We start from the raw sequence: 14,815 nt of genomic DNA, 5'->3' as shown, positions 1-14,815 counted from the left end.
AGTGATACAGAATAATTCTAACTTTTAGACACCTTATGACACAGTGAAGTCAGATAATGAAAAACCAATCCTCTAACAGATTTGTGACTCACAAGGCATATTGTCCTTCACAGGACAACACGACAAAGCTATGGTTTCACTAAGCTGTTTAGATCTTTTGTACTTCAGAAAAGGTATCTGTGGCTGGTAATGGATGCTAGTAGTGAATGGGCTGGAAATAGGGTTAAATACCCTTTCATGGCAAACACTACCTAGCCATTTTTCAGTTAACCAAAAACCTGAAAAACATGAAAGACAGAGCACTACTCAGTTGTTTAGAATAATACAACTGAAGAGACTGTCTGTTGTTCCTACTATATGTTGTTAACTTTCTAGGCCTAAATATTTGAAATAAATATTTTACCTATGTTAACTTGTCAATTTCTCAGTAAAAACATACACATTCATGATTTAGAACAATTTAATTCCCTGTTACTAATTATATCTTTTTTAACTTGAGCTTTTTCCTATCCAACACATTCCATGTAAGAGAGATTCTAGTAATTTAGTTCACGTACCAGAAGTCATATAGTCACTTCACTTAAACACACTGCTGGGCTAAAAACTTCACCTCGCTGTCCGTGAACTACTTTGAGCACTGCACTATACTGTATAAAACACATCCTAAATTAATCTTCAATCATAAACACTTTCCATTCTTGCTATTGCAAATCTCAAAAAGAATAAATGAAGCCTAGCCTGGCCTGTGAATAGTTAGAGAAGCCCGCTCTACAAAGGGTGACTAGTCAAGTGAATTAGCAAGGAAGGGCTTTCCTCCTTGGGTAGGGTCAGGTCTAGGCACTATGCATCCGGATCTCTCCTTTGCATATAACTCTACGCGGGCTGCCAAGACAACCTGGAAAGAAGCAAGTGTACACTGCAAAATGTTGGGCTGCAAGCTTGATAGGCTTCCAGCAGGCAGGTACTGCTGCTAATGCTCCTTTTTGGTGTCAACAGGTAGAAAGAGGACCTGACAGGTGTGACAGCTTTCCTGCTCTTATGTTTTACAGACATCTCCCTAAACTTGAGTGTGGGTGCTTGGAAGCACCACAGACTCCTACAGCAGAAAACACATCTTTATATGTATTTGTCTAACAGCCTCTGATTTACTACATGTGAATGGCCAGGTATGCTGATGTCCTGCCCTGTAAACTAGCTATATACATACATTGTCAGTAAAAAGACCTCATTTGAAAGTTTGGAACATGAAACAAAAAGCCTTTTTAGTTCCTCCCTCCTCCCCCAAATGGGATGTTTAATCAACTATTTTGTTTCAGACTGAGAAAAAGAAATCTCACTGTTAAAGAGTAATCAGTAACTTTATAACACTTAGCTACATATGGTCTGAATATTAATCTCAGTAGATAGGCATGGTCTGTGATTGAGATTTCTAACTAGTTAAATCATTATAATGTCACTTAGTTACAACAAACATTTAAAAATACTTTAAAAACATTGTTAATTAAATATCTTTCAAGCATTAAATCATACTGTACCTATTCGAATTACATGGGCAACTATGTACAAATCTCTCTTCATGTCCTTGCTGCTGAGATCCTAAAAGATTGGAAAAAATATACATTAAAAAAAGAACACATTGCACTTCCAAAATAAGTGCGTACAAAACTCTCATGAACAATAATAAGGACTATGCGGTATTACTCTTAATTCATTTAGCTCCTTCATCTTTAAATAAGGAAAAAGTATTATTATTTCTAATTTACAGACAAGAAAAATAAAGTATAGAAGGATTACATTTGGTTGGAATGATCTTTAAAAGGAAAAGAAATTAAAGATTCTGACTCCACTGACTAATGATGCTGTATCAGAATTCTGGCAAACATTTAAAATGTTAATTTAATCCTTAATTCAAACACATCATTAGACTGCAATTCCTCAGAACAAGCAAAAGTCTGAAGAGAAAAAAAAGTAGAAGACTCAGAGACATGGTTTAACACTTTTAAATGTGCAGCCTTAATCCTGTTTCATATGATATATGTTCATTACATTATGAAAGCAGCAAGGCAGTCTCTCAACCATGCATCGAACCTACAGGCTCTATCCATATGAGTTGATGGGAGCCAAGGGCAGCTAGTTCATAGCTAAACTGCTTAAAAGTCCAAAAGCAGGGTAGGCTGCATGCAAACTGCTGACTGTAAAATGCTCTCTGCCCCATTCTAACTACTGAAACATGCCAAGGGATTATTTGGGAAGCATGGAAGTTGGAAAGGGCCATATTTGGCTAAACACATTCTAACAGTTTAGTGACATAGATGGTCATTCTTATATTTAGTACGTTGGAAACAGTGATAGGGTATTGGAAAAACTAAGAAATAAACTCAGTTTTAAGATGAGGTAACTGCTTAGCAAAATACAGGACCTTAAGATCTCCCAAAAGTTATTTTTATGGCAAGCAACTATATACATTGATGAAAACTCTGAAATTTCATGTCACAGAACAGCAAGTCAAAACTTTTAAAAATGAGCTTGAAGAAAAAATGAGAAAAGAACCTACAGAAGAGTAAAAAGAAAAGCTGAAGCTAATGAAGACAAAAAAGTAGCATTGACCCTGACAAGCCTTTAATATTAAAGAAAATAAATTAAGAAAATACACAGAGTACTTTTCAATAATTCATTACTCCGGCACTTGGCATTCACATGTTAGAAACTGTCTTAACTGCAGTTTCCTTGGCATGTTATATTTTTTTCTGATAACCTTATAAACAAAGACCAACCTCTAACACACTTCCCCTTTTCTTTTTTTTTTTTTTTATCAGAGGAAAAATCTAAGAAACATTTCTTCCTAAAAACATTAACATTGTTCAACAAGTTTTCCTTATGTTACTAACCTCCAAGACAAAAAGATTAAAACACCTATTATGTACTGCGAGAATATTCATTCATGTTTTAGACTCTGATGCAAAAATGCTCCTTGTGGTCTACAGCAACAGCTGCTGTCTCTCTTTCTCCACTGTACTAAGCTTTATCATCTTATTGTTATGTACTAACTTAGGCCATACAGTCTCCAAATTCTCCCCAAACATACAGGGCATTGCTCCAGTCATTTCTCAGGAGAAGAGAAACTGGAAACACAAAATGATTAATGTATTCTTCCTAAGAATGTGGGAGAGAGTGAAGTGTGTAGACATGTGAAAGAGAAACATCACTTCACTCCTCCCCTTACACTGACACAACTGACATCACCTCATATGATTCTAAACCAATTTTTATTTGTTTGTACAAAATATTTTCAATGTAAGGCTTTTTAAAAACAGCTCTTGGGCTTGATATACGACTTTGCAAAAAACTTGAGATGATAGCTATGTGTTCATGTTTCTTTTTTTCCCTTTTTAATTGATTAAAGATATCCATCCCAGTAATAGTCACTTCTAAAATGTATAGCTGTGTGGGGAAAACACCACTGGTGCACTCACCTATGCACAAACGTAGCTTGCCCACCTACTACTACTTTTTTTTTGAAAATACAATGCAAAAATCAACTGGAAAAAATCTCAGATTCAGATAAAATCTTGTATTTTTCTTTTAAGAAAACCTCAACTAAGTGGTATTAAAACCACTGTAAAAGGAAATAATGCAATTTTTGTATAAAGGGGGGAAGAAATTTTAAACTGTGGACATCTAAGTTCTGTCTTCCTAGTTTGAACCAATTTAGTGAATTAAAAATTGTACTTTGCTGGAAATGAAAACATGAGCTTTAAGTCACACAGCAAATTTCCTCCCCATGCGACTTGAGAAACCAAATCTCAACAACTGAGATTATGATGGCAATGCACATAAATACTGAACTTCAGATTATAGTGACGTATAGCACAATAACATCTGGGCACAGTAACTGAGAACTGGGTATAAAGATAATTTAGTCTAAGAAGAAGTTTCATCCGCTTTCAAATAGCGTTATATTGCTAAATTACAGCAGGCAAGCAATGAATTCATGGCTGTATCTTCTTACTGTTTAAAAGGAACACTGTATTTCCCTGGGCAGCATATACAGAGAGTTGCAAATACACTGTTTGGAATGCTTACTAGCTAGCAGATCATGGCTCTCTGAAGCCAAAGAATTAAGCTATATAAATCTTCCTTAGTGCTTTCTCTATTTTGCTGCTACATGAATAAGGGAACATACTTTCTAGGCTTTCTTCATCACCTAACATACCAGTGTAGCATATGGTAGGCTTTATCTTGCATGTCTTAGAGAAATTGAAGTTTCATGATAAGAAGGGATTTGACGTAGTTTTAGTCTCAGTAGTGCCTGACAATACATTTCAAAAAGCAAAAAAACTTGGGAGATAGTACTTAATACTCTAGAGAGTTATAAATTTTTGAAAATATCTGTGATTTGACAGGGGGAATTTTATTACACTATCAGATTACCAATTCTAATTAACAACGATTTAGAAAACTATATTTTCAAAGGGCAGCTGTCAAAATATCAGAAAATGGTAGGGCATGCACATATTGCTGGGTTCGCACTTTAGTCACTTTTCAATTTCATGGAAAATATACTGTGTCACAGTCAAAAGACAAAAAATGTGGGCCCAGATGGCCTTGTATTTCATTTTGTACAGCAGAGGCTTTTTACAAGGCGAGAAATTCTTACTATGACACGGACCAAACAGTCAAAAACCCTGTGAGGAAATCTTCAGATAATTTATTTGCAGAAAATCCATGCGTGTGACTTAGAACCCAGAAGAGGACAAACTACATTTATTATTTGTTTGCTTGCAATATAAAGAAATCAATTTCCAGAAAGGTGTTCTTAGCACTGTATCCACAGGGGTTTATTTCCCACATCCTTCTCAGCTTCTTAAATGACACTGGTTGATAAACAAAGTAATTTCATAATAATTCTAATTGCATGGCTTTTTAGAAAATCATCTCTCATTTTTTTCTGCCCAATATTGGGTATGGAAAAGAGTTACTCTATAATAATGGTTAGTTCTTTACAATGCTGGTTTCTATAAAGGGCTAATTGTATGTCAAAAAAACCAAAAACCACCCCCACCCCCAAAACAGTAGAATCAAGGGTACCTGACTGCCAATATTAGTTAAACAGCGTTACCAAATTCAGTTGCCAACCTCATAGGCCACAGACAGTAAGGTATTTAACAAAAATAGCAAGCTTATATCACGTAGTTACTTTTTAATTCAGACACAGGAATGTTTCTAAAGCATGCATAGGCTGAGGTTTGCTTGAGTGAGCTTTAATCTTCAGAGGAAGCAGTTTGTCACCTTCAGTATGATATGACAGCAGATCTAAAAACAAAACCTAAGTAATTTTGATATATTACACAAGGAGACAGCTGAACCCCTAGAAGCAACAGAGATGGCAGGAGAGACATAGATACTTTGAATTACCTAAGATATGCCTCTGGGAAAGATTAGAGGTTTAGAAAGATACTGCAGGGTGGTGGGGGAGGGAGAGGAAATAAATAAAGTCAAGACTAACACAAAATTGGAAACAAACCTGAAAATCACAGAACCATCTTACTTTGGAAGTATTTCATAATTAACAAGTTACAATAAGATAGAAGCATTGCAGATAAAATGGTTATTCAAAAAGCTATTATTTGTTGCTCCTTTGCTACATATTTTAAAAAGTTCTTTGAATACACTGATGAAAGATATTATATTAGAACTGTGCAATTTTTTGCGCAGATAATTTTCCCAATTGTGACAACTCCTGTTCTGTAGAGTATACATTCTACCAGAGAGAGTGACAGACAACATGTCTAAGCAACTCAGAGAGCTGATACTGCAACAGCGTTGGTATTTTTATCTAGTTAAATAGAAAGGTAGCTTGGGAGTGATCTCTGGTCAGGATAGGTGCTATAGAGGGGCACACGTCTGCAATACTTGGGGCTGGCCTCTTTTAGACTAGGCTGACCCCATTCATAATATGCAGCAGGTCTCTTCTGGAACTACGTTATGCCCCTAGCCATAGCGTATCATTAATCTTTTGTATTTCTGAAAGCACGTAAAGACTGGTTTGCAGGTCACTGGAGCAAAACTGTTTCAACACTGTTCACAGTGCAATGTGAAACAGGACAGTTGTTACATGACCCTAAGGCATCAATGTAGATGGGGAAGTTTGATGGTGAAAATCTTTTTAAGAATGATGAACCTCAGAGGCCAGAAAGTGCCAAATTTGATACACACCAGTCTGTGCTGCCTTTTGGAAATAAGCCCCAGAGCAATTCTTAATCCTACACTCAACCTTTTTGTATGATTCTTACACCGGTGCCGAAGCTTGCTCCCTGGCCACCTTTCTTTTAGATGAGAACAATACTTGGTTTTGAGTTACCAACAGTGGAGCCACTGGTGCCAACAGCAGAAGTGAGACACTGTTACCTCTGCTGACGTTTAATCAGCTGTTAGCACTTCACTGATAGTACCAAACCCAGAACTGCTACTGATGTCAGTGTCAACGTCAGTGCTATTTTTGGATTGACCTGCATCTCATATCCAGATGGAGGCAGAACTGAGCATCCTTACAGGTGGCTAGATATTGTCTGTTCTTTAAGAGGAGAAATTCAGCTACCTCCTTAAAGGAGGAAAGGGAATAGTGCAGGGACCCATGCCTATGTCAGTGCCTAGCACTGCTTGACCTTAGACGGTTTCACTGCTCGAACTAAAGCTTGTACCAAAGCTGTCTGCCATCTTTTTTCTTCACTGGAGGTAAAAATACTTCTGTCAAAGAGCTTCTAGCATGTGCACTAGCTAAAGGTGAGTCACGATGGAAGGTGTTTATCACACTTGGGATCTGAAATTCTTTACAGCTATTCTGTGATGAGCTGTTAAGTTTCAGTGTCTCTAGATTTCCATATTCTTTCTGAGAAGAAGTGACAGATAAAATGGTCTGACACATGATTGTGAGGCAATTTTTAACAGAATTTAAGACCAGTGCAGAATGGATATTAAAGCCTGAGTGTTTTGAAACTACTATTTGGGCATAACAAAACCCATAAAACAAAAAGGCAGTTAGGTGAGAGGTGAGTCTGAAGAATTAAAAAGAAGTAAATCTTAGCTGGGTATTTCACTCCCAACTGACATATCATGTGGTAGGAGCTACAGATGGGTATCACTTATCCTGTCTTTCTGGCACAGATGGTTAAAGACTGCTGGTACAGTTGGTCATGTCTGCTTTGCGTCAGGACAGGGTAGCTATTTGCACAGACCTGCTGTAGAAACTTAGGAAGTCAGAGTGTTTCCTTTATTACAACCAACTCTCTGTAGCTCACCCTGGCTGCTGCTTCTGCAGCACATCCTGGTCTTTCTGTTCCCTCACACACATGGTGCTGTAAACCTGAGAGGCTTCTGCTGTACCATCTACCTGGGGCTGCTGCATGGACTCTTGAATGGGCCATGACAAAAATCTGTTTGGAGAATTTTCTGTTTTCTTGTGTGTGTGAGGTGTTGTAGTTTTACTAACTTTGATTCCAAAAAAAGTGCCTTGCTTTACGTTCAGGCCAGTGCAGCTTTCTCCTGTGCCCTGTTATCTAAGCATAGTACATGCAACAAAAATACTCAAAACTTCAAACTATAAGCAGAAACAAATGCACTTAAAAATAAGTACATCAAAATATTTACTTAGCCATAAAAATAATTTAGAAGTACGTCTATTTCCTTACATTAACCTTTAGTTAAAACCATAACAAAACTTAGAAACATCTTCCATTCTACTCAATATATTGGAAAGGAAGAATTTTTTTCCCCCCTCAGGGTGACTACATCTACAATCATACTACTGTAAGGGAAGAAGAAAGGGAACAGACACGTACTGTGAAAAGTGCACACATTCGATCTATCTTCTCTGGATTCCTGGGACCTCCGTTCTTGTTTAACCTCACCATAAACCTCTCACTAAAAAGCAAACAATATTAAAAAAAAATAAACAAGAGTTTCATGTACACACTTCAACATAAAATACAGGTAGATTTTTTTTTTTTAAAAAAAATATGTACTAGGTACTACAATTTTTTTAATTCCCAAAGCATATGAAACAGTATTCACTGATTTAGGTAAAAATCACATGGAATAGCATAGAAGACCTTTAATAGCAAGTACTCTGCATGTGAAAACGTCATATTGATGCATATTCATGATGCAATAACATTAAAATAATGTGAATATATGAAGCACAGGATCCGAACCCATTACAAGCACTTCAGGCAAAGGCTAAGGCACACTTGCTGAGGCATATACTGCCTTTGGTAAAACTCAGTTCATTAAAAATCACTCATAACTAAAAGTAGCAAGAATACTAATGAAGCAATCTCCTTCAACATATAGTATTTATAGAAGCAATATATTAATTAAAGCACATTAAGATTCAATTGATAGAACTGCTTATCAATCAAATTAAACAGTCTTTTACCAGCAAAACCAGCACGTATAGCCAGTCTGCAAAATAAATAATCCTTACTATAGGTGGTAAACCATGGATATTGATATTGTATCTTAAGACAGGGAATTTATGTATACAAATAAATTAAGAGCAATTTATTCACTAGATGTGTGACAACACACTAAGTATTGACCAGAATTTCCTTCCTACAGATTCACAGAAATAACACAAGAGGACCCATTAAATCTTCAAGTTACATTTCCATTATATCACATATCCTTTCAATTTTATCCAGTATGACTGTATCAACTCCAGTAACCTTTGTTTGACTAAAACGCATTTTCCAGCACATTATCCACTGGTGGCCTGAAAAATATGACAACGTAGAGTACGCACTACTTCTATTGGTAGCTTGCTCCAAAAGGGTATTCAACCCTACCGTTAAACCACATCAGTTAACATGAGCTTGGAAATATCTTGTTTCAGTGTTTAGCCACTACTTTTTGTTACACTTTCTTCTGTATGTTAAAAAGCCCTTTAGAAAAGCTGATTTCTTACAGGGTGGTGATATCAGTCATTAATTATGTAATCAAGTATCTCTCCAAACAAGTAAGCAATTTAACACTGTTAAATTCAAGAAAAAATGCTGGAATAATTTTATAGAACTTACCCATAGTGCGATTTTTCAACATCATTTCATGAACAGTTCTAAAAATTTAAGTTTGTAACAGTCTAGTACTGGTACCACCTACACCATGAATACAAATACGCACATATGTGTATTTCACACATATGAAATCAAGTCCCTACTAACCCTAACTGTAATTTATCAAACATCACACATCAGCCTTTTTACCACAGCATTACACTGTCAGTTCATTTGAAGCAACCTGTCCATTATAAATACTGATATATTTTCAGAATTGCTACTTTTTTCAGAATGGTCCCTAATATTGTGAGCATGACTCATACATCTTGTTACACACCTCTGCATGTTTATTTGCTTAAGTTTATCTTGCTAAGCAATCCAGATCATGCTCTCTGTTTCACTCTTGCTGTTATTCACCATTACACCATGTACCCCACAACCTCATTCAGCAATAATTGTAATTAATTTGCAGCAGATGCTTATATGCCTGGAGATTGCTAACATGCCCCGAAGAAACCCGTAAGAAACAGATATTTGATGATTTCTTTACCTACCTTTGAGATGTCAATTAATATGTTAGGAATGTTTTAGCAAATGCTTTAACAACATGGTATAATCTAATCTTTTAGTGGGAATTTTATAATATTAAGTGGAGTGCAGTACAATATTACAACTTCAGTACATTACAGTAACGGTTACAGTACAACAATATTACATCTTCATATTTATCTCTACCTAATAGATAAATCGCAAAAAATGAAGTGAGAATTTTCAAAATAAGACCTATTTTCAATAAAAACACATTAATTACATTCTTAGCCTTTACCATTTACTCAGTCTGGTGCCCATTACTTTGCTGGTAACTGATTAAGGTTGTGAAAGCACACAGCAGCAAGCAATTCAACCAGGATGGCCAAAGCAGCTGCTTCTCCCAAGCTGTTTTCCTCAGCCCTTTGTTGCTCCTGCAAAAGGGCCACACAAACAGGACCTCCAGTGCTACCTGAGCAATTACATTGTAGAACTCTAGGTATTAATATAACTGAAATAGGTGTTTGTTAGCAGCAGTTACAGTTGCTGGCATTCAGCTCTCCCTACTCAATGAATTTCCAAAGAGGAACAGGCAGGACAGCTACAGTGATGCCCACAGGTAAACTCTGGTTAATTCAGGGAATAAACCAGAAGATAACTAACTTTTATATCACCAATTTCCAAACAGAAATCATGCTTTATATCATTTAAAATATTTTGTAATTTAAAGAGGTATCAATTCAGCTGTGTTCTTTCCCAGCCGCAGCAATAAACATCAATATTTCCAATGCCTTCAAAACTCTGCTTAGGGAGACTTTAATTTTAATAAATACATTTAATTTTAATCCCTGAATCAGTTTAATTGTAAAATCTTTCATTTAGAAAGATTAGGAGGTAACATACATTTAATTTCTGTTACAAGTATAATTTGGAAAACGTGTCCTCCCATAAAGAAAAATTCCTTAAAGAAAACAAACAAAAACCCATTACAACCTACAGAACTACAAAAGTTACTTTCATAAACATTGGTCCTTTTTAAAACTGAACTTGAAACAACAATAATTAAATGATTGTACCCTATTTGTTAAATGTAAATTTACCAACACCCTCTACTAATACACTCAAAAAAAATTATTATGGTCAATGCATATTAACTGTGTCCCATTTTTAAGGATAAGACTATAAAATAGATCTATACTACACAAACAAGATCTCCAGCAAACTATTATTTCACTTCTGCTGCTGGGGATGTAATCTGGCCACCAAACGGGCACAACAGATGAACACAAAGCTGATACACACAGCCTAGGATCAGGAGGAAACAAGACAACAAGCAGCCTGCCAGCTGAAGATTATGAGCAATATAAATCACATCTGTAGGGGAAAATGTGTTCACTGGTGAAGATGTTCATCCAAAATCCAAGTGTAAATCACAGCTGGTTCACTCATTTTATTTCAAATCCCTGGAAGTTATTATAGCCTACATAATAAACACCTGGCATATCTTCATTTTCATAGCGGTGGTCAGATCAAGGCTGGTTCTCTTAATTCACAGGATGACTGATGTTTTGAAGGGAAGCCAAACCACTAGCAGAGCACCAAGCTCTTCTGTGAGATGAAGAATTATTTACAGAAAGGGAAAACAGAAATTTGGAAATGTACTGCTGACTAAGAGTATTTCCACTATTGTGGGATAAAAATACAGGAAATACATATTACTATCCAATATTATAGAAGCGGAAGATGCTGGTCCACAAATAAGGATAAAATAAGTCAAGGTCAAAACCAGACAAATTGTAACAACGACTCTCCATATGAAAGGTCCATCTCGCCCTACTATCCTGTCTCCAACAATGTCCAGTAGCAGATAATTAGGGAAACAATAGAAGAAGAAAGAAAGCATACTGTAATACTCTGCTGATATGTACTATTGGTGTACACCAAAGTGAAGCTCAAGAATAGCAGCAATAGCCCTGGATATACTGCACCCAGGAAAGTATTCAGGCTGCCATGCTTAAAAAATTCTCATTAGCCATCTACAGAGTTACTATTAGAGAATGAACTCTGTAGTCATTTATAATGTATCTATGTATCACACAAACACATATATATGCATTATATAACATAATTTAAGAAGAACTAAAACTCATTAAATTGAAGTTATTCAAGAAATAACGTTATAACTACTCTTTTACCTCCACTGATCTCAATAATAAGATTACATATTATATTTTAAATCTCCAGTAAGTTCTATATTTTTTAACTTCCAACACAGGCTTTCTTTGAAAAATTATTTCAGCACTAATGAGCATTTCATTTTCATCACTGAAATTGAATACAATACTGTATGCCAAAGAATCCTGTGCAGGCTGTCCCTCTCACAATGACAGCGAAGGGACTGTCAAGTCTTTGAGCTGAGATAGCCTATTTATACTTGATTCATTTCCAAAAGTTGTATTGCTTAGTCTGCTTTCAAAACATCCAAAGAGAGAGATTCTGGAGGCTCACTTGATAGCCTCTTGCAAGGTTTTACTCCATTAACAAGCAGAAATCTTTTAAAATTTGCAATTCATCTTTTTTCTTGTTACAGCCACAGAGAAAATCTGGTTCCTGTCCTCGTATTCCAGTGCTTTTCAAGAAATGAAGCAGACCACCATCTTTTTCAGCTGCCTATTCATCAATTGTTCCTTTATTCCAGCACTAACTCAGTAACAACCTTTAAATTCCTTCCTTTAATTTCCAATCCTCCCTTAAGTCCTCTTGAGCTTGTGTCACTAAATAATTAAGGGGACTTTGAGACAACCACAGCATTTGAGAACTGTGGAACATGAAGAGACATTCTGTCAAAGGAGAGATCCACTGACAGGACAAGGAGGATGAAAAGACAGCAGTGCTAATAGGCAATCTTAAAAGACTAAGCCACCTCAAGTTCTTCCACCTTCCCTTGCAGGTCATTTCTCCTAAACCTACAGTTTTGTTTCTCATCTCCGGAATTTCTCTAATCTTTGGTATTACTGTTCAAGTTTCAATAGTCTACAGGAACCGGTCTAAATATTCTACTAAGGACTCACTAATGCTGATAATGTTAGTATATCCGGGAATGGAACTTGAACCTTTTTACACTGTTGACCCATATTATGAACTAGTTTGTCAGATGCTCCCCATTTTACAACTGCAAATGTATTTCTATGTCAAAGGAAACCAGGAAGAATAACCCTGTTTTCAATGATCTGAAGATCTACTGCCTTCAGCTATAATTATAGCTCCTTTTTTAGACAAAGATACACACATTTAGGGTCAAGAAATGTAATTTCTTATTTCGGGAGATACTTCCTTCGAAAGAGTTCAGTCTTCAGGGCATCTATTCCTCAAGTTTACCTTCTGCACAAAGACAAGAGCATGCACAGAATCTAGACAACATTGAAGTCCAATTTATTGAGACCAAAACATCAAATCTGAGTAAACTCCATATGCAAATAATCACCCATGTTTGTATGCATTAAGCATTACTTTTTATTATAATTGAGTATGTTCTAATTGCTTAAAGAAAACAGACACATGCTACTCTGTTTAAAAACCCCTCAAATACATCATAAAGAGAATTAAAAACCCATGTAGTTGTAACTGCCAAATGAGTGCTGGAAATTAAAGTGTGGGGAGGTACTGAGTATTTGATGCGATCTGACTGCTTGATCAAACTACTGTCAAAAAAAAAAAAATCATTTTCAGCTACTCCCAAAATACGCCAAAACCAGTTCTCTATTGCATAAAATCCAAGATAAGAAATGCACCAAAACAGAGAAAAGAATTAACATTTTTACCTTGTTGAGTGCAGACCTAAGATGTGCCACACCAGCAGCAATATCTTAAACAAAAGCTTATTTATTTCTCTTGTTCCTATGTGCTACAAGCAATGTTCAATTACTCTAACTGCAAGATCTCCTCCTGTGCTAACTCACACCATAGTGAAACCACCTCTTGTGCAGCAATAAGTCAGGTTTTACAATCACTTGCATGATTAGTAATTGCTAAAGCTACTCAAATATAAGAAACATTGCTCTGATAAGCGAAGTCAAATAGCTTCTTGTTCTTTTACTTGAAAGGAAGAAAAATGAAAGAAGTGTAGTGTCTCACTTCTTGGCTTCCTTTAACTGTCTGAAAAGCAGGACCATACTGAACTGGCATCTGTTTCTGCAAAAAGGAAGGAAGCGATCAATGGTCTGGGACATTACATTTTCAGCATGAAGGAAGGGGCAAACAGGGACAAAATTTACTGTTGGGTGAGCAGGAGTGGCATTATGCCTGCAGGGAGTTTTTGTTGTTAAGATTGTTTGTTTGTGGGGCTTTTTTTTGCATAACATGCGAAGATGACAACAAAAGGCCTGGCAAAGAGCTTGGAATGGATTAGTGAACTCTTTTTGTATTAACTCACTGGCGAATTTAATTAGCGTGGGGTTGTGAGGCAAAAATCCTGACTGTGTATCAATTTATGAATGTAGGTGCAGCATTAATAGACGCATAGTGTCAAAGCAATGGTAGTCTGTACAGAGACTGCAGACCAATCTTCTGTTTCAGTTCAAAACTGTTGATAAAGAACACAGATTTTTTTAAAAAAAATTATTTAACAATGTATAGGAGATTGATTTTTTGAAGAAGAGACAGTGACATTTCAGGGTGTCAATCCCTTTAAGAAGAAACCTCACATCTTGTACATTTCCCATGCCTTAAGTAATGGTTCAGCAGCCATTTCTCCCAGAAACAAATGCCTCCTTCACGTCTTCCATTCCAATATACCACAAAAATGGAAAATGTACAAATCCGTTCCCTCGTTTTTCTTATTTTCCTCAGTGCTTCTTATTTCCAGAGAATAACTGGGGGAACACTGAAAAACCCCAACATTTTTACAAACACCTCAGTCTTTTCTCAAAAGCTGTATTTAACTGGGTTTTCAGAATCTAGCATTTGACCAATCCCTTCTAAGAATAAAGGTTATGTTTAAAATATATATTGGTCACATGACATATGTACCAGTGCATAGTGAAAAGGGTCATATGGTAGCAGAGAAGATCATATAACAACTTGTGTTTTAGTCCTTGACATTCTTTCAGTGTCTCCCTAGGTTTCTTTCTCACTCTTGTAGCATCATGTAAATCCCTACCTGCATAAAAAATAAAAATTCAGGAACAAGAGTCCAAAAACGCTGTCACAGAAGCTAGGAGGAATAAGCTACATAC

At 36.2% G+C, this 14,815-nt stretch overlaps 1 protein-coding gene across 18 annotated transcripts in view; it reads right to left on the bottom strand.

Annotated features, from left to right (window-relative positions):
* DOCK3 (dedicator of cytokinesis 3) overlaps nt 1-14,815 on the bottom strand; it is a 220,784-nt gene that overhangs the window by 102,638 nt on the left and 103,331 nt on the right. For all 18 annotated transcript variants that reach the window (XM_074836469.1, XM_074836479.1, XM_074836470.1 and 15 more), the window contains exons 10-11: nt 7,839-7,920; nt 1,536-1,596 (exon numbers count right to left, since the gene is read on the bottom strand). In XM_074836469.1, the coding sequence (XP_074692570.1) occupies nt 1,536-1,596; nt 7,839-7,920 (143 nt within the window). The remainder of the gene's footprint in view (nt 1-1,535; nt 1,597-7,838; nt 7,921-14,815) is intronic.

The sequence above is a fragment of the Strix aluco genome, chromosome 11 (assembly GCF_031877795.1).
Source record: "Strix aluco isolate bStrAlu1 chromosome 11, bStrAlu1.hap1, whole genome shotgun sequence".
In the NCBI taxonomy this organism is placed as follows: domain Eukaryota; kingdom Metazoa; phylum Chordata; class Aves; order Strigiformes; family Strigidae; genus Strix; species Strix aluco.
Note: the sequence above shows the minus strand (reverse complement) of the source record. Positions and strands in the feature narration are given on the sequence as shown.